At 34.9% G+C, this 27,323-nt stretch overlaps 1 protein-coding gene across 2 annotated transcripts in view; it reads left to right on the plus strand.

Annotated features, from left to right (window-relative positions):
- The window catches only part of EDIL3 (EGF like and discoidin domains 3), a 427,380-nt gene that overhangs the window by 280,508 nt on the left and 119,549 nt on the right, over positions 1-27,323 (plus strand). For both annotated transcript variants that reach the window (XM_086697330.1, XM_086697323.1), the window contains 2 exons: positions 25,226-25,381; positions 26,976-27,120. In XM_086697330.1, the coding sequence (XP_086553456.1) occupies positions 25,226-25,381; positions 26,976-27,120 (301 nt within the window). The remainder of the gene's footprint in view (positions 1-25,225; positions 25,382-26,975; positions 27,121-27,323) is intronic.

Genomic DNA, 27,323 nt, shown 5'->3' on the forward strand with positions numbered 1-27,323 from the left:
TCTGTCACTAGCAGCTAACATTCTTTATGGTCACTGTTTACCTTTCTCTCTCCTCCTATACTGTAAGTCACTTAAAAGTAAGAATTACATCTGGTACCTGGGTGGTTCAGTTGGTTCAGCGTCCAACTTGAACTCATGTCACAGTCTCACGGTTCAAGGGTTCGAGCCCCACATCAGGCGCTGTGCTGACAGCTTCAGTTTCTGTGACATCTTCTCTCTGCCCCCTCGACTGCTCATGCTTTGTCTCTCTCTGTCTGAAAATAAGTAAAATACAAAAAAATTTCTTAAAAGAGTAGGAATTATACCTGATTAGGTCTATTTCCATAGCACCTTGAATAGTAATTAAAAAAAAAAAAAACCTGTTAGATAGATGCAGATAATTGATTGATAGAAGAATAAAGAATGTTGAGCAAAATAGACGGAAGAGAATGTTTATTTTCACATGGTGATTATACTGCTCTGAGTGGTACGAGGAGTGTCCAGACAAGTCAGTTCACCTTCTATGTTCAGATGTTATAAATGGTCACTTGAACCATGACATCTTAGCACACTTCCTTTGGTGCCCTATGAGATACATTTATCCACAGTGTAGGTAATGCTTCACCCATCTGGGCGACACAGGAACCAGAATTTCTGTAAAGCCCGATGACCCATACCTTCCTCTGTAATCACTGCAAACCCCCTTTATAAGCAACATCAGACAGATACGGGTAATATTTGTAAGGTGTTCTCCAGAAACAATTAAGGCTGCTAACTAAGCCTTTAATGCCAAACACCAAAATTTTCATCTTCTCCTACCCTATTTAAGTTTTCCCTGAAAAATGCAAAATATTAACTGTTTGTTTTAGCTTCTTGCACATTTTTTATAAATTTGTGATTATGTTCACACAAAAATTTGAAACTTTAGAGAGTAACTGTTGTTAAAGTAACCATATCTTCTCTTTCTAAGATGAATTTGCCCTAGTTAAAAAAAGCAGTTTTAAAATACTAGTATCACTCTAGCTTATGTAATTTGTAATTTTTATTTACCCACAAGAAATGTCAAAAACATACAAACTTATGCCTTCTTACTATTATTCATAAAATATAGAATGTATAGAGTTATAGGAAATTATATTAATGTATTTTTTTTAGCATCTGTTGGACTCTGAGTAGATAATTCAGTGAACCACCCCTACATAAAAGACTGTTTCATTGAATTTGCTGCACATTTTTAGCCATGCAGAAAACATGTCCAGCTTAACTTTTGTACTTACAAAGGTTAAGATTTTAAGTGCCTTGTAGTTCCCTCAGTTCCCATTATTTTGTGACTATTACCACAGTGATTTTATAGTTTTTGATACTGTTGAAAGTGAAATAGAGATAATCTGAATTAATTGAAAATAACGACTTGCTATTGTCATGAAAACAAAAGAACACTCAAAGTTTAGAATCTCTGGTTTTACAATTTAACTTGATCACGTTGATGGCAAAATTACTCTGGTTCCCTCTTCATACCTCCCCACATGACCATCTAGCCTGCCTCTGGGCTGTCTCTTCCCATTTCTGACACTTGGGGCAGAAGAAGGGTAATACTCTGACTTCCACTCAACTTTCAGAGTTTCTTACTGTAGCTTTTCTCTTATTATTGCTTGACATGCTCCTCACTATTCCTGTGATTGTGAATCTATCTTAACCAAAGGTGTTAAACCTGCCTATGGGAAATGCTGTTTATGAATTAGAATCAGCCATGGCCTCAATGTAACAATTGTTCCTCAGAGGGCAAGGGCAGAGAGGGTCTGCAGGAAGCCTGTCCTGAGTCCTGAGAGGTGAGAAATGCAGAGAAGCAGGGGGAAAAGTAAGAGTTTGAGCTAAAGGTGTGATTGTCTCTTCATGTTTATCTTCTGGGAACCGGTGGAATTACTGTTTGGATTGGGCTGAAGGAATCCCTTATTTTCACTGTAGACACTGAACAAATTTGTTCTGCCCCAACGCCTCACTGAAAACCCCCTTGTTTTGAAAATGTGACCAAGTACCAAGCCACCTAACCTGATTCTGAAAGCTTTATTTTCTTGAGACAGTAATTAATTTGCAACCATTTCGGTTTGGGGGACGTTGTTGTTTAAAACTAACTGAATGTGGTTAGACCTAAATGCAGAAAAAAGTCACTGTATTCACCTATACTTAGGTTACAAGTGAGTCTCATTAGCCATAGTATCTTGTATTAGCTTCAAGTTAATCTCACAATTAGCACTGTGTGCTGTTACAGTTGCTTTACATATATTGACTATGTATTTACAGGTAATTGATATTGTCTTATCCTCATTATTCAGACTGGGAAATCTAGGCACAGAAAGGGAAGTTGTCCAAATTTACTGAAATAGTAAGTTGCATGGTTGGGATGTAAACACGGGCAGCTTGTGTGAGGCCAGCGCTAAACCGTTCATATCCTCTGTACTATCCTTTCTTTGACAACTCTTGGAAGTTCTCTTTTCCTTTTTTTTTTTTGAAGGATGGGCACTGCTAGTGGGCATGGGGGAGTCTACCATTTTCTTAAGGCCTTATAAAATAATTGTTGTATCCTATAAAATTTATATTTGCCCAGAAGCAAGCAAACACCTCTAGCCTGGGGCAGTAGTTGTCAAAATCCAACTACATAAAAATTACCTGGAGAGCTGTTTAACATGGTCCTCATCCTTAGACTTTCTAAATCAGTAGATCAGAGTTGGGACCTAGGGCACTACATAGTGAGCAGACACCCCAGGTGGATTCTGGTATTGTTGATCCTGAGAAAAAAGGAGTAATCACAATCTAGCGTGAGAGACATACCCTCTCTTATATGTGCCCTTTCACTCTTAGAAACAACTGAAATAAATTCAAATATCAGGGAACAGTATATTGTTCTTCAAAATGAGACATCGATGTGAAACAATTTAAAATACTGAATGGCATCAAGACATCACAAATCCAAGACCGAACCACCTAAACTGCTTTGGTGATATTTTATTATTAACTTGCCTATATCAGTGTATGTCATGAGTAGAATCCCCATTCTTCCATGAACTAGATATAGTAATGCTTAATTGTTTTCAAAGGATTTTTGTCTGTAACATGAAGCCTTCAATAATTAAGTCATAATTAAATAGTAAAAGAATTATAAAAATATCCACATCCTGTAAGATGAGGCTTTAAATGATTTATTATTAAATCCTCAGCTGGGTCTTAGGAGTCTTTAAGGAAGAAATATTTATTTTCCATGCAACCAGAATATAATGAAAACATCAAAAAGCCATTTACATTTTAATTATTAAAAGTGAATTTAGCATATTCACCGTTTTTGAGGATGATGTTAAGAAGTTATTCCAGACAGAGAGAACAGAATGAATAAAATCACAAGGGAACTGGAGGGAACACAAGGTCCAGCAGGGACCAGTCTTTACTGAAGAGATGGGGCTACGTAGGGGGAATAGGAGGGTAAAAGTCTGCAAAAGTAAGGAGACCCCAGAATGTGAAAATACATTAGTGTCAAACGAGGTGGCACTTGATGGTTATTGAAAGGTTTTCAGCAGGGTATTGACACTGTCAGAACTAGAGTTCAGTAAGATGAGCTGTCAGTGGGATGTGTTATGAGTACCCAACACAACGCCGAGTAGTTAGGAGACAGTAAAGTTTCATCGAGTGAACATTGTGCTGAATGCAGAGACAAGCCTAGAAGCAGGCACACCACTTAGGAGGCTTTTATAGCTAACTGCCCAAGGAAAACCTGAATTACACTGGCAGATGTTGAAATAAAAATAAGAGATTAAATTGTAAGAGGGCTTGAGGGCGCAGCACTGACAATTGATTGAATTGTGTGTTAGAGGAGAGGAGGAAGAACAAAAAAAGAAATATTAAATTCCAAAGTTTTTAGCTTGAGTGAGATTTTGGTACCATTTATAGAAATATAGAGGTCAGGGAAAGGAGTTGGTATTGTTGGAAAATGCTGAATATATTTTGGGTCTGTTTTTGTTTTTTGAGAGTGAGAGGAAAGAGAGAGAGAGCAAAAGCAGCGGGGAGACACACACACACACACACACACACACACACACGCACACACACACACACACACAGAGAATCCCAAGCAAGCTCCACATTCAGCAGGGAGCCCCATGTGGGGCTCAATCCCATGACCCTGGGATCATGACCTGAGCTGAAATCAAGAATCAGATGCTCAACCAACTGAGCCACCCAGGTGCCACCTATATTTTGGGTTTTAATATTTGATTTACTTGGAGAAAATACTAATTGTGTCCAGCATGAAGTTAAAAGTGTGTTTGTTTGCTGCTCTCTACAGACATTGGAAGTAGATTTAGTGGGCATCACTGACATGTGACATTTCTTATTGCTATTGATCATTTGTGAGTCACGTGACCACACCTAGTGGAATCAGAGGTAAGGTAGTATCCACTTAGAGTTGAAATAGCTATTTGAGGGGACAGATGGGGACTCTAAAATGAAGTACTTCCCACAAATGGTGAAACTTCTGTTTCTCCTAATTCCATCTCCATCAAAAGAGTTTATAAGACAGTAGCTCACCCAGGAGCACCATTGTGCAGCACCCTTGGGAAAAAAAGAACTGAACTTTGAGCTTCTGAATAAGTGTAGCCATTCTATATTAACACCTTTTCAGGGCATTCATTTTCATACCATAAGTCAGTTCCATTTTCTCCATGTATTTCTTTTTAATGTTGTTATTGCTGTGGCTGCTGTTTTCCCCAGAATTGATATAGTTAATTAAAATAGTAGCTATTTCAGTCTAACGTTGGTGTACTTAGTATAGATTGTTTTATTTTGTTGTGATTTTTGCTTCTTAAAGAAACGATAAAGATCTCATTTTTTCCGCAAATGGGCTCTCAAATTTCTTGTATCTATTATATATTCAATGCTTCAGTAGTTTTGAAGTATTTGTCCTGAGTTCATAATACATAGTCTATATTTTCATTTCTCAGATTTAAAAAAACTATGTTAAACCCAGTTCTCCTTAGTTTATTACTATCATTAGTGCTGTTAAGAGATACAATGCTGAATTTCAGATATAGATGTCAATTTTTCTATCTTAGTTTTCCTAGCAGGAGCCCAACCTAAACCATTATTTTTACATAACAGCAGCTTTCAAGAAGCTCTTAAACTGAAATGTGATTATCTTGCAAAAAAAAGAAAAAAAAAAAACAAAACAAATAAGACATTTTAATATTACCAGTGGATCTTAGCTTTCCTTTTCTTAAGAGCATTAACCCAGATTTGGACAGATGTATATAAATGTTGAAAGAAGAGCACATTATCTAATATTTTTTTCAGAATGTTTTCCTTACTTTCAGATCTGCTGTAGATAAACTAGTATTTATTGGGCAGCTACTCTTTTCAGAGAGCTATTTGGGCAATCAATAAGTTTTGTGTGCTCATGTAGAGATTACTTAAGTAGATAAAACATTTTAAAATTATGTGGAAATTTCTACTTTATTGGATGGACATTTGAGAAGGGAAGAGCTGTTGTTTTAATTCAGTGAACAACTGAACCTGTAACTATGTGCTTGGGAAGAGCGGAGAATTTACCGTGTGAGTTCCAGCCACATGGGACTTTTTTGAAGGGTACTCTGTTCAGCTTTCACAGACTTAGAGAAAAACATCTTCTAAAGTGACCCCCAACTCCATGTAAATTAATACATTCATTCACTTAGTATATTCATTGAGTATTTTCCATATGCCAACTGCTATTCTAGATGCTCCCTTCTCCAGGAAGCTTTCTTTAACTCCACCCCTCACCTCAGACTAAATGTGGTTCTTTTATATGTTCTTACAGCACTTTGTTCTTTTCTTACCTAGCACTTGTCACAGCTTATAACTAAAGACTTTATAGGAGATCATTTTTTAGTAGGTAAGCTGCATGAGCCTGGGGCACTCACTATCTGTTGGTTCAGTTGTATTCTCACCAGTCCTCATGACTAAATCTTTAATAAATGAAAATAGATTTGTGATTTGTTGTCATAATCAATATCCTGAATAAAAGTTCTGTTTTCTTTTTTAAAAGTTTTTATTATTTAAGTATGGTTGACCTACCATGCAGTAGTAGGTTTAGATGCACAGCATAGTGATTTGAACAGTTCCATGCATTACACAGTGTTCACCATGATAAGGGTAGCCACCATCTGTCACCATATGACGTTATTACAATATTACTGACTATATTCGCTGTACTTTTTATCTCCATGACTTATTTATTTTATAACTGGAAGTTTGTGCCTCTTAATCTCCTTCATCTATTTTACCCATTCCCTTACCCACTCCCCTCTAGTAACTGTCAGTTTGTTTTCTGTATTTATGAATCTGATTTTATTTATTTATTTGTTTTGTTTTTCAGATATCATCTATGAGTGAAATTATATGGTGTTTGTCTTTCTCTGACTGACTTATCACTTGGCATAATACCCTCTAGCTCCATCAATGTTGTTGCAAATGACAAGATCTCATTCTTTTTTTGGCCAAGTAGTATTCCATTGTATTTGTATACCACACCTCCTTTATCCATTAATCTCTCAATGGTCACTTAGATTGCATAAGCAGTTATATGGTATGGTAAGCAATATGGTTTTCAAGATCAGCCAATTCAACTGGCCACTGTCACTTTGAATACTTAGTGACAATGAAAATAAAGCAGCCTCTTAGGATTGTTGTAAGGATTATATGATGGATGCTTAGCTACATGGTGGCTCTACCACAAGTGACTAATAAATGTAGACTCTCACATATTTAACAAATATTTGAGAGGTGTAGCCATGACTTTAAACAGTCTCCCAATGTCTTCTTCATCTGTTTCCATAGCAAGAGGATTAGTGACTAAGTAATTTTTACCTCAGATAGTTTGATGCTGTATAACATTCTGTATATTCTGTATAAAAATATGCTCTTTTAGGCTATATTTCCCAACCTCCCATTCCTCTAGCTTTGGCCACCTGACTCACAAATGGCCACATGTGTATAAGCAAGTATCACATGGTGTTTCTGGGAACTTTCTTAAGATACAGCACACACATGCTCTCTTTATCCCTTTCTCCATTTTGGTGCTGAGAACTCAGATTGTGCCATCCTGGACAATAAGATCAAGGTTACATACAGTGGCAATAATTTAAAAGGTTCCTGGGACCCTGATGTATCGGCCCCTTATGCCTAGTCACATGTTTACACAAGGGAGAAGCCAACTTCTTTCTTATTTAAGCTACTGTTTGGGCTTTTGTCACTCACAACTGAACCAAATCATACCTAATACAAGTCTGCAAATAACATGTTCAGTATTCGATCCAAGCAGAATATATTAATGGTGTGATAATAATATTTAAATGTTACGTATAAATGCAAAGAAATTCATTTAAAATGAGAGTTACAGAGCAGATAAGTTTTCAGATTGCTACGGTAAATGAAAAAGGCCTTTTAGGTGGATAGGCATAGTGAAAGGATTACCTTTTTGTCCAGCCTCACAAGACCTCTCACTATCCACTATATATCCACTATAAAGTGGATGCTTTACCGTGTGCACTACCTCTCTTCCTGTCTCTTGAGTCTGAGATGACCTTTCAGTCCTGGTATGTGAGGTTGGGCAGGCCACTTGACATCTCTAAGCCTTGGTTTCCTATTTCCAGTATTAATTGATACTCTCTTAATGTCCATGCCAAGGCATTTGTCCCTTCATCATTTATGATTATTCTGCTTTGTTTTGCAGTTAGTTGTTTGTATGTCTTACTCTTTCAATTACATGTGACAGGTGCAAAAATCTTTTCTGTCCTTACATTTCCCGCTGTATATGTCATTATGTTTGGAGATTACAGACATGCGAGAAATAATGGATGAATTAAATCTGTTTAATGATTATATAGAGGTATAAATACACATGTGATAATTATCAGAAATACAGCTGGAAAAATAAGCTGCAATGACCTCATAGAAATTTGTTCCTGCCAAAGTGAAAAACGTACCTGTTTTAATTTGGTAGAAGGGAAATTCCACTTAAAGTTTGAAAATGGTGAAGTGATTTAACAAAGGAAAAAATCTATAGTTCAAGCTACAAAAAAACTGCAATTTAATTCGTTACAAATGATACAATCGGTATATTTTTAAAAGATTTCCTAATTACTAACATTTGTTCAGCAAAACGTTCATTTTAAAATAATGAGGTATAAAAATATAAAATAAAATAAAATAATGAGGAATAGTCTATTTTCTTCCTCATGCATTTAATGTTTTGCTCTACAGTATTGTTTGCTAGTGGCGAAACTGTGTTTCTTTGAAAACATGTAAAAATGTTATTTTTCCATGTTATTAAGAAGTTGCTATTGCTGTGTGGGGAGTAGAATTTTTTCTGTGATGGTTTTTATTCTTTGTGTATTCTTCTCCTTACTTCTGAGGGAGCAGAGATGACCAAAATTCCCCCATCATCTTTCCCTGTTGGCCCATCCAGAAGACTAGAATTGTCCAATTTAGTTCTTAAGGCGAATATAAAGTACAAATGAAATAGTGCATCATGTGCATAAAAGGACCTTAAAAAGTAAAATTAAAGAAATAGAGTCTAATGTGCCTAATCAATGTGACTTAAAGAATCATTTTGTTCTTTTAATGTTTTTCCACATTTGTAAATGAAAATTCAATTTTCCTCTTCCCTGGAAAAAATAGTAAGGAGTGCAAACAATCATCAAATGCTTAAGGATGCTGGATGCATAAGGGATAACATCATCTTTAATACTCAGACAACCCTGTGCGTTAGATAACACTTCATTACCATTGCATGGGTGAAGAAATTCTGGTTACAAAGGTTGACCTCAAATATTTCAGAATTTGTCTGTTCATCAAAGTATTCAAAATGCTAAAAACAGTTTAGTGCATTCTACCTTCCATATATTATTCAAAAATAATTAGATATTTAAGTTTATTACCCATAACTCCCATAGAAATATAATGCAAATTACAACTTGATCCTCTCTATATAAATACATAAACAAGTGGAAGAATGAAAACATATTGATTGCTTCCTCTAGGGTGATTTCACTATAGACTTCAATGAATCTTTTTATCCGGTGACATTTTAAGAGAGCCTGGATTACTGCTAGTGTGTGTCTGATTTTGAATTCACATTAAAAACTTACTTTCAGCATGTCTGCAATTAGATAATCTGGTTAGTCCACTTTAACAGCTACCTTCAGGTCTAGAGTAACAATTTAATCATATGGAGAAACAACCAACCACTGTTTGTCTATTTATACAAAATTTTGAATCATGAAGTTAAGTTCTCAAAGAAAGCCATGAAATGTAAGTCCATTTTGTTACTGTTCAAAGCATATGCTGTTGTATTCCAATAGGACAATGCAATTTAACTCCTGAAATATATTTGTTTAATTTAATTTTGAAACACAGATTTAATATTGTGCTTATTTAGACTAAGAAAAGTCAGAAGAACACAAAGAATATAAAAGCTAAGTCATTACTTGATAATAGCTACTGCATCTGTGTCCCAGAGCTTTCCAGTCTCTCCATTTAGCCCTCTTATTGCTTTTTTTTTTTTTTTGGTTAATTAATTCATATTGCACAATGCTAGAAAATAATATCCTGGAAAACTTGCCATCTTTTGTGCTATAGCATATGTTTGCTTTGTAGACTTTTTTCTTCAGTACATAAAATTGAAGATTATCATGGTATTCTGCTTCCCACAAGTACTTTTTAAGCTTTTATTATGTGATATTTGGTTTTGTCTTGATGTTTCATTGATCCCATGTCAGCTTTTAAAATTTCAGGACACTTGCTGTCACTACCAATAATATCTTCATAAATGGAAAAGTGTTCCCATAGCAAAACTTGGAGTTCTTCCGTTGACATTGTTGTTATTTGCATGCTACAATACAATGAATTAAGAAAAATTAGAGTTTAGAGGACACATGTAGGGTTTTGGAGGGGGCAGGTAAGGCATTCTTGTCTGCCTGCTAATCCTTCACTGACCTGGATAGGAATGCTGGCATCAGGGACCTGACAGTTTTAGATAAGACTATCCTTAAAGTAATTGGGTATCCCATTTTTATTTTTGTTTATATTTATATTGTTGTCATATTGATTCACTCAGCATTGTCCTGAGTCACATTCATTTTGAAGTCCACTCAGTGAGATGGTTGAAGTACAGAAGAGCATTCATGTGAACCCAATGGAAATTCCTCCCACGTAAGAGCTATTGCCACCTACAGGAATTTAAGAAGGTCCAGTCTTAAAAAAAAAAAAAAGAAAAAAAAAAGGGGCGCCTGGGTGGCGCAGTCGGTTAAGCGTCCGACTTCAGCCAGGTCACGATCTCGCGGTCTGTGAGTTCGAGCCCCGCGTCAGGCTCTGGGCTGATGGCTCGGAGCCTGGAGCCTGTTTCCGATTCTGTGTCTCCTTCTCTCTCTGCCCCTCCCCCGTTCATGCTCTGTCTCTCTCTGTCCCAAAAATAAATAAAAAAGGTTGAAAAAAAAAATTAAAAAAATAAAAAAAAAAGAAGGTCCAGTCTTGCCCTCAGCCTCTTCCCCCCTCTCCCTTTATAGCATACTCACTGTGCCCCTGTGCTTATGCATCAAGGACTTTTTTTTTCTTTTTGGTAGCACCTCACGATTCTTTGAAAAATATAGATTAGCAAAGTGACTGTATTTTCATTATTTCTATTGTACTTTTAATGGTGCTAGCATTCCTACTTATGAACTGACATCATTTTCTCTTTTTTTCTCTTTTTTCTTCTCTAACATCATTCGTGGTTTCTCTGTTTTTCTCCTCCTTCCCTCCCTCCCTCCCTCCCTTCCATAATTTTACTGAAACTCTTCAGAATGATGGGCTTTTTATAAACAAAGACTCCTTTAATTTTTGCCTTAGCCATGCAAAGTAACCAAGAAAAAGACAAAAATCTAAAATTCAGAGCATATGAATTAAAATCAATCCTTCAGACCTTAAAACTCTACTTCTGAGGGTTTTACACTCCCTTTATATATACTATTCTGTTGAACTTAATATACGGCTGAAGTCTTTAAACGAAATAGCCACAGTTCAGTTCACTTTTGAATGTGAAGCTATGAATGTCAGAGCATATGAAGAAAGTCTAGTCACAGCAAGTACCAAGAAAGATGAGTACACTATAGTGAAAGCCCTTTAGAAACGGTGGAAATACAGAGGAAACTGTGATTCTAGGCCAGGACTCTTGGAACAGACAACAGATTACACCCATGATGGTGTATTGCTTCTGTTGCATGCTGTTTAGTGAATTAGGTGTTTCAGTTTGATTGGAAGCTTTACCAGGTGCAAGGAGTCAGAAAGAGATTATAGTTTTGTGTCTATTCACATGTGTTTTTTCCCCCATCTCTTTTCAAAGAATATGGTTAAATTAATTGAACATATGTCAAAGGCTGGCCAGCATTCAGAATAATGAAGGACAGTTGAGAAAACCACTTACTTGGAGCTTCAGAATTAAATATTTGGTTAGCTAATAAAAATTGATTAAAAAAAACATTTAAATTCTGTTTCTTGGATGAACCCCACCTGTAAAGCATCATTGGTACTTCAGATTTTCTTTGTTTGTTTTATTTCTTTGTTTAAATAAGAATAACCAGTTATTCAAGAATAAAAACCTAGATATTAATACCTTAGGTAAACGTACTATTAATGATTTTCCTCAGTATTATCCCTTGTTTTCAGTAATTTGCCTTTCCTTGGTTTTTCAAAGCTTTTTCATGTTTTCATGGGCAAAAAAACCCTCTCCTTTCCCAGTTCCATTTTGGCAATTATTTTTAATTAAATTACATAGTTAAAATAACAAGCACAACTTGAAAAAAACAAGTTGGAGAACAAACACCACTGACTCATGGTTGGTGGACAGTTCAGCTGGCAAGAATGAAGGCAGTGGGCCTGACGGAGAGCAGCCCAAAGTGCCAGGATGTGTACAATAGTGAGCGTGTTTAATGGTGGGGATGAAGAATGTCAGTTGATTGGGTTGTTGGTGATAAAAATGAGGTTGTGTCAGAGAAATCTCTTATAGAACTAGGACCAGCCATGTCAAACTATAAACTCTGCCCTGTTGGGTCTGAGTTGCTCCCCTCATGGGGAAATACCTCAGAAGCCTTCCTCCTGAAGTGCATTCATGATACTTCCTACCAGGAGGTCTCCACAGAAGATGTTAAAGATGCATTCAATAGAATACATTAATGAGAAAATGTGAAAGAACAGGGAGCTCCAATTCCTTGTCATTTTTAACTAGAAGCTTCTAGTGATAATGTTCCTGTGTTTTGTTTTTTGTTTTGTTTTGTTTTGTTTTGTTTTGATCCCTGCAGGGACAGTCTTTACAATCCAAATATTTAAAACTGCCTGGGAGGCTCAAGTCCTTTCTGCTATCACCCAGATATGGTTATATCTTCTTTGTGCCTGAGACTAACTTATATTCCAAGTTCCCATCCAAAAGCTCTTCTAGGAGGGTTGTCTTTACTGTGAACTATGAGAACATGGTTCAGTGAGGTTGATTATGAACAATATTGTGGCTAGAAAAAAAATCTCATTTTGAAGTATAAAAGTTTAAATACTATCAGTGCAAAATCATTATCTGGACATTTCTTTTTTAAAATTTATTTATTTTTGAGAGAGAGAACACCCAAGCAGGGCAGGGGCGAAGAGAGGGGGTCAGAGGATCCACAATGGGCTCTGTGCTGACAGCAGCAAGCCTGATGTGGAAATTGAACTCATGAACTGCGAGATGATGACCTGAGGCAAAGTCAGACTCTGAACCCACTGAGCCACCCAGGTGCCCCCTGGAAGTTTCAAATAAATACCTGTACTTACATACGTCCAGATACTTAGCGTTAGGAAAAAGCGCTAATTGAATATATGGTTTGTTTTTTTGTTTTTGTTTTTTTTTTGTTTTTTTTTTTTTTGCATTACCACCAGGGGAGGAATGCTAGTACAGAAAATAAAATCTCCATTAAGATGAAAGTATTATGAATATGACAATTTACAATTTTTAGGTGCTCTAATTTTTCCAATTACACATTTTCTTGATAATAATCATGTGAAAAATAATGTTTTTAACTCAATAAAAGGACCTCTGATGTTCAAGTGAAATACTCATTTCTTGTAATTGAAAGATGGTTATAGGGTGATGGTTCTTTATTTAAGAAATGTGTTCTTCTTTGCATAAATCCTGAATCTTAGTGGTTTAACACAACAGTTGCTCACGCAAAAGCTGCTGTGGGATGAGGCACTATCCTTGCAGTAGCGGCCTCAGCATTCAGGATGCTTTTTCCTTATGTTGGGGACCAGATGGCATGTTTGGTGGGCTCTTCTGTCTTCACCAAAACCGCATTGCAAATTTCAGGATTGTGTAGCTTGATCTGTTGATTGCCCTTCATTTTTATTTTGGTAACTAAATAAATAAGAAGCCACAAAAAAAAAAAAAAAAAAAAAAAGGAAATGTGTTTTTCTTTTAGTTTAAGCCGAATGTATGCATCTAATATACACTAACAGCAAATTCCTCACGTTATATTTTTAGCAATTCTAATGATGGAATTTATACAAGTCTCATCCTATCTAGCAGATCCTTTTATTAATTAATCTTTTACCTGATGCTTTTATTATTTATATGGTAATCTATAACCCTCATTAAAAAAGAAAAGTATTTCAAAATTTCTCTTCACTTAGTCATTAATTTAAACAAAGTGCCTTATTTTATGCAATTTATGAAAACAATGGTGTATATATAATGATTTCTATAAAATATTATTCAATGTCTTATATTTCTATAATATGTAATATAATATGTAATAATATATAATCTATTTTATATATATTATATACATATTATATTCATATACATATATTACATATATAACATGTATACATATATTACAAATATATTTCTATAATATGCTATTTAATCTTTAAGTCTGCATTTTTATGTAGCAACTCACAAACTACTGCTTGTGTATATGTGCCTCAATAATCATGAAGTAAATGATCACTAAGTGTTTGATTTTTAACATGATTTTCCTTTTTAAAAAAATTTTTTTAACATTTATCTATTTTTGAGAGACAGAGCATGAGTAGGGAACGGGCAGGGGGTGAGGGGGGACACAAAATCTGAAGCAGGCTCCAGGCTCTGAGCTGTCAGCCCAAAGCCCAATGCAGGGCTGCAACCCACAGACCACGAGATCGTGACCCCAGCAGAAATCAGACGCTTAACTGACTGAGCTATGCATGTGCCCCTAACATGATTTTCCTAAGAATAAGCTATGAATCAGACATTTATTTTTCTTGCTAATTGATCTTAAATTAATTAAATAAGGACACCATTAAATTGAGGTGGCTTTTTTGTCTTAGCAGCCTACATAAGCAAACCAGAACCTAAGCCTGAAATGTCTCAAGGTTAAGAAATCGAAACCTAAAGACAACCAGTCATAAACAGCTAGGTAGCCTTTCCCAAATAATGCAGCTTGTTGAGCTCTTGACAATCAAATAATTTCCTTGCTTTGTTTCCACTTCTTCCCCATAAAAGTCTTTCCTCTAACACTTGTTGACAGACCACTCCTAACCACTTCTGGATTGGTGCTCCCCCATTTGCGTTGATTTTTGTTCAAATAAACTCTTAAAATTTTTAATATGCCTCAGTTTACCTTGGCAAATGCTTCCTAAAGTTTAAGAAAGAAATTCTCCTACGCTTCCCAACCATTACAACATTGAAAAAACCGAATGCTTCTTTTTCAATTAAATAAAATTAGAAAGTAATTCCCTTTTGCAAACTGTATTAGTTTGCATTTTATGTTTGGATTATTGTTTTGTAGTGATTCCAGCCACTAGTCAGACCCACACTTGAATGTACTATGTAAGTATATCACAACTTCTGGTAACAAGCTTGAGGTAGAGAAAAACAATTAGCTATTCATAAAGCTACCCTAAAAGCCAATTGCTTACTTAATACTAGCTTTTGCCTAAATTACAACCATAAATAATTTTAAGTATGTTATTGTATAATAAACATGTTTGAAATGCGTATGTACTCTATTTTATACTAGGCAGTGAGTCTCAGACAATACTTTTGTATATATGCACTCCTATTACATCAGATGCCCATATGTAGTCATTTTCCTTGAGAAAAGAGTAAATGGGAGGAAACAATGATTCCTTTCCCCACTTAGGATATCATTTGCCAGCACTGATTTGAGGATGAATCTGTTAGCATTGTTACCCATTCTGCCCTTTCCTTACCATTCTTCTTCCCTTATAGAAACCCAGCCTGGTAGAGCTGATGTGTAACTGTCATTTCTCCCTTCCTACGTTGACTTAGACAGGTGAATTATTGGACAGTGCATGATATTATGGTGTATATGTGTGTTTTTAAATTTACATAAATGATATTGTGTATACTTCATTGTTCTTCACACATTCTTATGTTTTTTGATAGCCATGGGTAAATCCAGTTCACTTCCAACTCTTAGAAGGTATGCCTGTGTATGTGTGTGCAAGAGTACACACACACGCTTGCATGCACACACACATACGTTTTAAATTTTAAATCTCTTACACCTCTAGGGATATTCACTTAAGCTGCCTTCTTTGCTAAGATAAAAAAATATCTACAATAAATAGGTGTGTGCATTTCTCACTGAGCACTTAGGCAACAATTTTTTCAGGAAATAATACTCAGAAATAGATTGCTTAATTTTGCTAACAACGAACAGATTGAAATAACTATCCCAGTTTGTACCTTCACTATCAGCAGAGGAATACTTCACCAATACTTGATATTATCTAACATTTTTGTTTTGTCATTCTGTCGGCTATAATTTAATGTCTTTTTTTTAATTTGCATTTGTTTAATTAAGAGTGAGAGTTTAACTATTGGTATTTTATTTTCTCTGAATTGCCTTGTAATATCCTTTGCTCCATTTTCTATTGACTTCTTCATCATGTGTGTGTATGTGTTGGTAAAAACCATTCTTTTAGATCAGTACTTCGCAGTTGAACGTGAAGGTCACATATTCCTTGTGGAGTCAGGGGTCCCCAAGTGCCCATTCAGGAGGTTCACAGGTCAACACTAGTTCCATAATAATTCTAAGACTTTCTTGGCCATTTTCACTGTGTTAATATTTGCACTGATGCCACAAAACAATGGTGAGTAAAACTGTTGGTGCCTTAGCACAAATCAAGACAGTAGCACCAAACTATACAAGTAGTCATTGTATCCATCTCCATCGTGCTAAAGGAAAAAAAAAATTTTAATCAGTTCATTTAAGAATGTCCTTGATGAATCATTAATGATCATTAATTTTATTAAATGCCAATCCTTGCCATGTCTTTAATATTCTGCACAATGAAATGGAAATTACACAGAAAGCACTTCTGCTGAGTAGTGAAGTATGATGATTATCTCAAGAAAAAGCACTTGGGAGAGTGTGACTTGCAAGCTGAGCTCCCCCTTTTTTTTAATCATGTTTACTTTAAGGAACAATTGACAGACACTGACTATTGACATCTGTATATTTGGCAGTATTGCTGTGAAAATGAACACAATAATCCATCAACATTAAGGGAAATAGCTGACAATATTTGTTGCTAGCGATAAAATTTGAGATTTCAAGTGAAAATTAGAATTTTGCAGAAAATATAACCACCAATGTGAGCTTAATAGCTTCTAATACAGACTTTTCTGGTAAAATTTGTGGTGTTATTAATGAATGTAACATTTTGATATTATATAATAAATGTGTCATCATTTAGAAACTCTTCATATTTCAATGAGCCCATATTTCCCAAATGTCCAATACATGATGGCACAAAACCATGCATAGATAAAAGATCTATTCAAAATGCAAGATAAACCTATGGATTTTAACATTATGAATATGAAAAGTTCACTGGTAGATTTCACATTCCACACTACAACTAGAATTTAAACTTTGCTTATCAAGTTTTGATGTGGTAGCAAAGAGGAATATACATATTATCTGGAAAGATTATTAAAATACTCCTTCCTTTTACAATTACATATCATTGGAGCCTGCATTTTCTTCATATACTTCAGCCAAAAATATTTTGTAATAGAGTAAACAGAGATGCAAATATGAGAACCTACTTGTTTTCTCTTAAGACAGATACTCAAGAGATTCATACAAACGTAAAATAACCTTTCAATACATTTTTGGTTTGGGACAATATAATTATTTTTTATAAAAATATATTGTTTATGTTAAAATGTAATTAGTTTATTATTGTTATTTTGAAATTAATAAGTATTTTTAAATTTGTCAGTTTTAATTTCGAATAGAATAAGTATAATATATGCTATGTATATTTCTACATTATTATATATATATACTCTCTATATATACACATGCACATATATATAATATAGTATGTACATTTCTATATTATTACACACACACACACACACACACACACACACACACACACATGTTCCAAAATGCCGTGTGTGAGTTTATTTGCTCTTTGGGCCCTTCAGTAATTTTTAAGAATAAAGGAATCCTGGGACATCTGGGTGGTGACAGTTGAGGCAGCTCTCAGTGCAGAGGCTGCTTGGGATTCTCTCTTCCTCTCTCTGCCCCTTCCCAGCTCTCTCTCTGTCTTTCTCAAAATAAAAAAAAAATTAAAGAAAAATAAAGTAAAGGAGTTTGAGACCTAAAAGTTTGAGAACTAGTATATTAAATAATCTCCTGTCGGCTTTTGACATTACAGATTTCTCCTCCCAAGCTGTCACTTTTCTGTTAACTTTACCCATAAGGTACTTGGTTGAATAGAAACCTTGAAATTTTTTTTTGGAGGCAATTTCATTTCTCCCATTTCATTTTGTGCTTTTCTGGTCTTCTTCAGAACAGCTTCTTCAACTCTGAAGTCACAAAAATATGTTTGTACCTTTTCTTCCATTAGATGAATAGTGTTACTTTTCACATTTGGTCTTCAGTACATACCAATCCCGCTTTGTTTTCCTCTATATAAAGAATCAATTTTCCCAACATGCCCTTTCCCCCTGACTTGTAATGCTGGCTCAAGTGTGAATATATATCCAGGCCTCTTCCTGGACCCCTGTTCCAATGCCAGTTAGGTATTTTTCTGTGTCTAAGTTAGTATCACATTATTTTTTTAATTAAATGGTTTTCCAATGTCTTAATATATGGCACATTTCCCCCTTTTTAACATCATTTCCAAGATTACTTTAAGTATGATGGAAATTTTTCTCTGTATAATTTAAAATAAAAGTATAGATTTTTGGAATAAATTTATCATGACACAAAATAGTATCCTTTCAGATTTTCATAAAAACTGCACAGAATTTACAAACAAAATTAAGAGAACGAATGTATTATGTTGTCCATTAAAATATATACTGGTCTTCCATTATGTCTTTTGGTTAAAATATATTTTCTACAAGGTCATATTGTTTATTAATACTTTCTAGATATTTTCTAGAATCACTTAATCTCTAGATATTTTCAAATTACTTTCCCTATTGTAAATAACACCTTATTATCAATCATATGCTTTCTTTCACTGTAATTATATTTTGAATGGGTAAGACATCACGTATTTCAAGTTTCAGAAGACACAAAAAAGTATGTACAGTACTGTCCAAATTCTTCTTCCCTCTTCTTTGACCCAGCTGTTTACCTCCTGTTAGAGAAACCATTGTTAACCAGTTTTTGTTTTTGTTTTTGTTTTGGCTTTCAGAGACATGACAATCCTGTACAAGAAAATATGTATATGTATTCTTTGCCCTTTACAGTAGTATAAACAAAAGTATGCAGCACACATTGTTATGGTGCCAACATCTTAGTGCTCCTTCCATACAGTTTCCAGATAATTGCAGATATTCTTTGATACCACACCAAAACTGGACAAGCAGTAATTTCTTAAATCCTATGCTAAAGTCTCTCTCCTTCTCTCTTTCTCGCCCTCTCCCTCTCCTCCTCTCTTCTTCCCTCCTTCTTGTTCTTTTGCTTTACAACTGAAGAGTATTCCATTTTCTGGACTTTTCCATAATGAAATGACTTAGACCCTTGTTGATAGACATTTTAAATTGTTTGAAATTGTGCTCTGCATATACAGCACTGCAGGGAACAACTTTGTACCCACATCAATTTGCCTATGTGTGATTATACTCGTAGGCTGCATTCCTAGAATGAAATCTCTGAGTTTAAGAAAATGTGCATTTGTCATTTCACTTCATGTCACTAAATTCATAAAAGTCCTTCCTAAAAGACTGTCATTTATACTCCCACCAGGAATGTGCAAGCTTGCCAAGTTCTTTACACTTTAGTGAATACTGTGTAATATTGTGGGAATTATAGTATCATACAGATTTAATTTAATTTGTATTATGAGTAAGAGTAGGTATCTTTTCATATGTGTAAGATCTATATATATTTCTTCTGAAGTCAACTAACAAAATCCTTTATACATGTTTTATCTATTGGATTGTTTGTGTTTTGTCTGTTAATATGTAAGATCTCCTGATTTCTTTGATTAATCTATTCTTTGCTATGATGTGATTAGAAGATAGTAATTCCAGTTGTCATTTGTATTTTACTTTATTTTCCTTTTTATCTTAAAGAAATTTTTATTTTAACACTTTTAAGATTAGCGCCATGATTAGAAAGTCATTTTCATCTCTGAGATTATTTTTAATTTTATATTCTCCTCTGATCCTTTGGTGGTTTGTTTGTTTGTTTGTTTTTCATTTAAGTGTTTAATTTACCTGGAATTTACTCTGGGATAAAAGGAAAAATATTGATCTAAATTTACTTACTTAACATATCTACCAAATTATCCCAGTCCAGTTGTTGAACATTCTATCTTTTCTCCACTGATTTGAAAATCACTTATTTCATATATAAAGTTCCCTTATGTACTGGGGTCTATTTATTGATTTTCTACTCTTTTATTGATCTGTCTTACTACACATGTGCCACTGTCACATTATTTTCATTATTTATATTACATTTTCAACCATTGCTGATACAGATTATATTTTGATCTGATATTAAGCAAATTTACAGAACTTTTTAATTAGTTTTTATTATTTGTTGCTTCTTCAGATTCTCAAAGTAAATTGTTACATCATCTGCCAGTGTGGGCAATCTCTCTATCCCATCCTATTACCTTCTGAAAGGGGTTCCATAACCTGTCTTGTGTTCACTAGTTTATTCTACAGCTCTGTCTTTGGCTTGAAATTACCCCATTGGGAACCTTAATTAACTTCATTTTAAACTCTTTTTAACTTTAATTATATTTTTATTCTTATTTTTATTTTTTTATGTTTATTTATTGAGAGAGAGAGAGAGAGAGAAAGAGAGAGAGAGAGACAGCACAAGCAGGGGAGAGGCAGAGAGAAGGAGAGAGAATTGCAAGCAGGCTTCACACCATCAGCACAGAGCCCGATGGGGGCTTGAACTCATGAACTGTGAGATCATGACTTGAGCTGAGATCAAGAGTTGGTTGCTTAACTGACTGAGCCACACAGGCACCCCTTAATTAAATTTTTTAAAATCAGTATTTCAAGTTGATTCTTTTTTGTTCCAGTCTTCTATTTCTTATTTTTTTTAATGTCTATTTATTTTTGAGTCAGAGAGTACACCTGAGTGGGGAAAGGGCAGAAAGAGAGGGACACAGAGGATTCAAAGAGGGGTCTGTGCTGACAGGCTGACAGGAGTAAGATCGTTGTGGGATTTGAACTCACAAACCATGAGATCACGACCTAAGCCAAAGTCGGACACTCACCCGACTGAGACACCCAGGCGCCCCTCCAGTAATATGTTTCAAAAATGTCTTTATCTTTGTAGGGATTTTTTTTTTATTTTAAAATCTTAACCTGTCAGTTCTATTAGATTACTTTTTTTCTAGTATTTTCTGTTCTTTCTTCTTCTTCTTCTTTGAATTATAATGCTTGCATTTCTCAGAGAGTTTGTATTAATATTTTGGCTAGTGATGTACCTGGAGGACAAGGTGAAGTCCATGCCCTAATTTCAACTACTCCAGGTGGACTGAGTTGGTACATACAGGGTGTCTAATGACAGAGCTATAATATGTACTTACGCCTAATCTCTCTTCTCCCTGCCTCATTTGCCCCAGACACTGCTTTTATCAGGATCTCCATCACTCTGTTTTACCTCCTTAGTGAAGAGACAGGGATGTGGAGTGTAGAGGGGAACTGCTCAGGCCTATTAGTGACCATAGGCTCCGTGTTCCGGTCTGGCCCACATTTTACCACTTCCTCCTGCTGGTAGTAGACTGGAACTGGGTAAATCGAGAAGGAACAAGAAAATAAGAGTGAGAAATGGCATATTTTAGAAAGCTTTTCCCAAGCCTCTTACCCATCACAGCCCTTGGAATTCTCTTCCGTGCATCCCAGACACAAAGACATACATGGGGACGTCAAAAGCTCCTATTACACTAAGGGCTTTTCATGGTTTTTTGTATTAGAGTTTGATAAGTCTCAGTGCCTACTCAGCAACTTTCTACCCTGGAGTATCTCCAGTGCCAGAGAGAGCCAGTATCCCATGTTCTTTCTATCTTGTCAGGAACCCATTAAGTTTCCTTTTTACCCCATGTTGAAGCTAATGGTTAGATTCATACACACACACACACACACACACACACACACACACACATGCTCACACACACAATTTAAACATAGTGGCCCTAAATGTCTTATCAAGTTCATAGCTTAGGAAGTTGTTTCCAAATTATTTCATATGCTTATTATGATTATCAGCTTTAATACATAGAGTATACCTCTTGAAGTCCAAATTCCCTAACACCAAATAGTTAAGGGTAGAAAACAAACAAACAAAGGAATGCTTTTCATTTAGATAACAACAATAAAAACTAAAAATTAACTCTAAAAACAAATGTTCCAAAAGTTTTCTAGGTGGCAGGTGTTATTAAATTTTACATGCATTACATCATATAATCTTCATGTGTAATAATTCTATTAAAATCCCTTCACACAGGAGGAAATTAAATTTCAAAAACTTAGACAAGTTGTCCAAGATTGTATTGGTGGGAACTGACAAGAGCCAGGGTTCTAATCATCAGTCCATTTTTAGCCTCTGGCTGGCCTTTGCATGAGTTCTAGGCATTCTAGATCCAGATTATGTTTCTCAATATTTTTATTAATGCAGGGGACACTATTCACTCAAAATACCTTAGAATACATTTTTGTTTAAGGTCATGCAATCCCAGAAGAGCAACAATGTCTCTGAAACCAGATAAATAAGTGAAAATATTTCATTCTATATTTGAACATCCATCAAGCTCAGGGAGTCATTTTGCAATTCTGGAATGTAAATTTGGAATCCCCAGCAGACTTTTGGTGTCTGGGGTGGTTCATACAAGCAGAATAACAGAATAAGAAGCAGTTCACCTCCTAGCCAATTTTATTTTACAAAGAGACTGTAACAATATTGGAATGATATGAAAGGCGATTTCTTGCAGTGAACTGTGTGGTGATGTTTCAAACATCATGCCATAGCCTTCTTCCAAGGCTCATTTTATTTCCGACAGCAACGTGACTCCAGATATTAATTTGTAGTGTGACCATGAGAGTGAAATCTTAGCCATTTTATACCGAGTCTCTCATTATCTAAGCTTAACAGTGCTAGGTATATGAGAACACAAAAGTCTAAAACCTAGTAAATGTTAATAATCCCAGAATCTGCATTCTATACACTTCTTATTGAATGGAAATAGCACTGATATTTAATTACAAATACCTACTAAAAGTAGATACAATGCAAGTTGTGTGCTGCTTTATTATCTGGAATACCAACTCGCTGAGATTTACACTCAGAGCTTGTAAATATTAAAGCAAATAGGAATCTTTTAAAACATCATTTTGAATGACTTAGAAACATGTACGCAAATTTTTGGATTGTTATACTTCCACAATTTAAGCTTTAGAAAATTAGTCTACAGCTCATCAGCCAAAACTCTAGCAGAGATAATTGGGCTGTCTATAAGAGGTATAAACAAGATAATTGAAACAAGATAAAAGATAATTGAAAAGGAATGTTCAGCTATATCAAGGGTGGAATTTGGCTTCCAAAATGGGAGAAAATATGATTCAAAGTGTCCACTCTTTACGTTGTATATATTAGAAGGTGTAGACTATGAAGAGTCTCAGATTAAAGAAAAAGAAGATGATACATAAGATACTGGAAGAATATCCTCTTCCACAGCAATGTGCTAATTTACCTAATACACTGAAACAAAGTGTCTTTTGGAGGTTGCCTATTCTTTTTATTGTATTTTATTTTATTTTATTTTATTTATTTTTAATATGAAATTTATTTTCAGATTGGTTTGCATACAACACCCAGTGTTCATCCCAACAGATGCCCTCTTCAATGCCCATCACCCACTTTCCCCGCCCTCCCAGCCCCATCAATCCTCAGTTTATTCTCAGTTTTTAAGAGTCTCTTATCGTTTGCCTCCTTCCCTCTCTGTAACTTTTTCCCCCTTCCCCTCCCCCATGGTCTTCTGTTAAGTTTCTCAGGATCCACACGAGTGTGAAAACCTATGGTATCTGTCTTTCTCTGCCTGACTTATTTCACTTAGCATAACACTCTCCAGTTCCATCCACATTGCTACAAAAGGCCATATTTCATTCTTTCTCATTGCCAAGTAGTATTCCATTGTGTATATAAACCACAATTTCTCTATCCATTCATCAATTGATGGACATTTAGGCTCTTTCCATAATTAGGCTGTTGTCTTAGTTCTCATTTTTAACTTTTTTGAATATGTAACATGAATCTATATTTAGAATATAGTGTGTGTGTGTGTGTGTGTGTGTGTGTGTGTGTGTGTGTGTGTAGTGATTTAAAGAGGAGCTGGTTTCCTTGTGCACATCCTCTACCATTTCAAATGTTAACTCTTAGTCTCATCAGAGGGTGACAAACCCTGGTCACTTACATGAATCTGAAGATTTTCTGTTTTTCTTTGGAAAATGGGATCTGAATTATTAACTCAATATTATAGGATAATGTGATTGGTGAGAAGAGAGTTTATAGCATTCCCTCAAGAACAGTGAGGCAGTACCTTTCTACTGACTGTAAGATTTTATAGACATCATAAGGGCATTTTAAAGTGAATGGAACAATTCTTAATGTTTGCCCTGTATGTAAAAACTTTTCTTACCTTTGTCTAGCATTTATTTATACATTGAATGTCAAAAGGAGCTCCCTATTTAAATTTGAAAACAATATTAAAATTTTTATTAGATGACTGTTACTTTTGCAGCAAACTATTCTAAGGTGATTTGGAATTAGGAGAAAATACGGAGAGAAAATTCCAGGTAGAAAGCCTTCATAATGGTGTGCCTGGATAGCTCAGTTGGTTGAGGATCAGATTATTGATTTCAGCTCAGGTCATGATCCCAGGGTTGTGGAATCTACCCCCACATAGGGCTCTGTGCTGAGCCTACTTCAGATTCTCTCTCTCTCTCTCTGTCTCTCTCTCTCCTCCCCCCCACCCCTCTCCCCTTCTTGCATATTTACTCTTTCTAAAATCAAATCATAAAAAAATGAGAAAGTCTCTATAAGATGAAATGAAGAGGAAAGCAACTATGTGTTGAAAAACCATCCGTAACACATAGCAGAGACTACACTATAAGGATCCTGAAAATGAAGATAATTCTGTTTGTTTTTTTTTTATTTGTTTGTTTTTTATCTTTACTGTTACCTTTACCCTTTTTTTATTCTAGTATTCAAAGATCTCCTGACAGTTTTCGTGTTTTATTTTACATGGATTTGTTGAAGCTGAAAGAATTTGAGACACATTAAAATTATGGTGACATTACTGTTTCAGAGTAATGTCACTGAGGTAATTTTGACAAGATAATATTTCCATTTTTTAGTTTACAAAATCATACCTCCATATCATAACCAAGCAAATGTTTCTTATATTTTGGAGACACATTGCCCTTTTCAAACTTTATTCACAAATATTGCTTACTTAAAAAAATGTATTCTGTTAAGGAAAGATTTTGAAACTGAGGTTGACATATACTTAATAATCAGGTGAAAAAAATAAGAAAATTATTAGCTTTTTGTGTTATTTTAAATCTATACTAATAAATGAAAATGTCCCATTCCCAAAATTGATATTGTCAATATTGTCATCTTAAAAGAAATGAAATTACTGTTATGTCTTGTCTCCTCAGATAAATTTACAAAGAAAAATGAGAGTTACGGGTGTTATTACCCAAGGAGCCAAGAGGATTGGAAGTCCAGAGTATATAAAATCCTACAAAATTGCCTATAGTAATGATGGAAAAACTTGGGTGATGTACAAAGTAAAAGGCACTAATGAAGATATGGTAAGACTCATTTAAATATTTCATTTAAAAGTAAATACCGTTAATAATCATTTATTGCCAAATACTTACTTAGTCTTTAACAGTCTCCTTATGTTGTTGCAAATACATTTATGATTTTTTTTAATTGGATTGGTAGGGTGTAGGGTGTAAGGAATTTTTCCAAGTAATATATGTACGCTTGCTACTATTTATGATCTTCTCAGATTTTAATTGGTGGCTGTGTAAACAGTTTATCACAATATCGCAAAGTCCTGTATAGAACAGTTAATTTTTACTTAAATTAAAATAAAAATTTCATTTTATGGTTTTTCACAGATTAGCACTCTCCTTAATCAAATAAGTACAGATCAAAATTACTATTTTTAAAGAAAAATTATTTTAAATAAAAAAATGTATGTTTGTATACTTTTATATTAGAAGGCAATTTTGTTATTTAGCAGAATAAAATATTTTAGAGGAAATGAATATAATATTCAGTGTATACTTTGCCTTTTCACATGATAGTCCCAATTTTTTATCAGTTTTTCCTCAAAATTTTTAATCTTAAAAATATCAGGACTGCATCTCATTCCATTTAAAACCAAATCACTAAAATACACTCTGATAAATTTTATGAAAGTTTTTTAAAAATTTCTTTAATGATGGGGCGCCTGGGTGGCGCAGTCGGTTAAGTGTCCGACTTCAGCCAGGTCACGATCTCGCAGTCAGTGAGTTCGAGCCCCGCATCGGGCTCTGGGCTGATGGCTCGGAGCCTGGAGCCTGTTTCAGATTCTGTGTCTCCCTCTCTCTCTCTGCCCCTCCCCCGTTCATGCTCTGTCTCTCTCTGTCCCAAAAATAAATAAACGTTGAAAAAAAAAATTTCTTTAATGAATTTAAATAAAGTTTTCTGATTACCAGGCTCTACAAAAAAGTAAAACAAGAATGGGATTTAAAAGAATTAAAAGTAACACATTTTAGCATTTAATTTTTAGAGGGAAACACTGTTTTTCACTGGAGATACATATAAAAAACTTACGATTCTCTCATCCAGTGGTCTGGGACTGACTGATAAGAAAGTAATCTTGAGGAATCAGACCATGAAGCATCATAAGTCTCATCATAGCTTTAGAGAGACTGAGTGATCCAGTAACACTAGTGAAGACTGGTTCCTACAAAAAAAACAAACAAAAAAAAAACCCCACAATAAAACAAACAAAAAAAAGCAAACAAACCCCACAAACCTATAAATACTAAGTAGCAGCATGAACGGATAGACCCAGATTAAGGTGAAAAGTTTAAGGTGCCCATTTCTCAAAAAAATAAAGAAGCACTCCCCTGGCTCTAAAGGACTGGCCTTAAAATCGACAAGACCATCATAGTAGAGTATAGATTATACCATGGACCACAGTGGTTTATAGCTTTAATTAGGATTTTATCTATAGGTTTTATATTCACTGCTGAGGGCAAGGTGATTCCTAAATGCTTCAGATCCCCAAATTACTTAATCCAGTTTTTGAAAGATTACATTGGGTAGGATAAAGGGTCAGTATTTGAAAATAGGAAAAGAAGCTGCTGTAGTCAATCATTTTAAACTCTATATTATCTCTTTATACAGGTGTTTCGTGGAAATGTTGATAACAACACACCCTATGCTAACTCTTTCACACCTCCCATAAAAGCTCAGTATGTAAGACTCTATCCCCAAGTTTGTAGAAGACATTGCACTTTGAGAATGGAACTTCTTGGATGTGAACTATCCGGTGAGTCTCAAATTTCTTTTTCTGTATTTTCTGTAAAGAAAAAAAACCCACACATTTGTATGTAGTCTGTTACTAATTTTCTATTTTCCAACACTCATGAACATTCATTTTTGCTACAAAATGTCTAGATGTCATTTAGAAACTGCGCGTGTGCGCGCGTGCGCGCGCGCGCGTGTGTGTGTGTGTGTGTGTGTGTGTGTGTG

This window comes from Puma concolor, chromosome A1 (genome assembly GCF_028749965.1).
Source record: "Puma concolor isolate L17-30 chromosome A1, mPumCon1.1.hap2, whole genome shotgun sequence".
Taxonomy (NCBI): domain Eukaryota; kingdom Metazoa; phylum Chordata; class Mammalia; order Carnivora; family Felidae; genus Puma; species Puma concolor.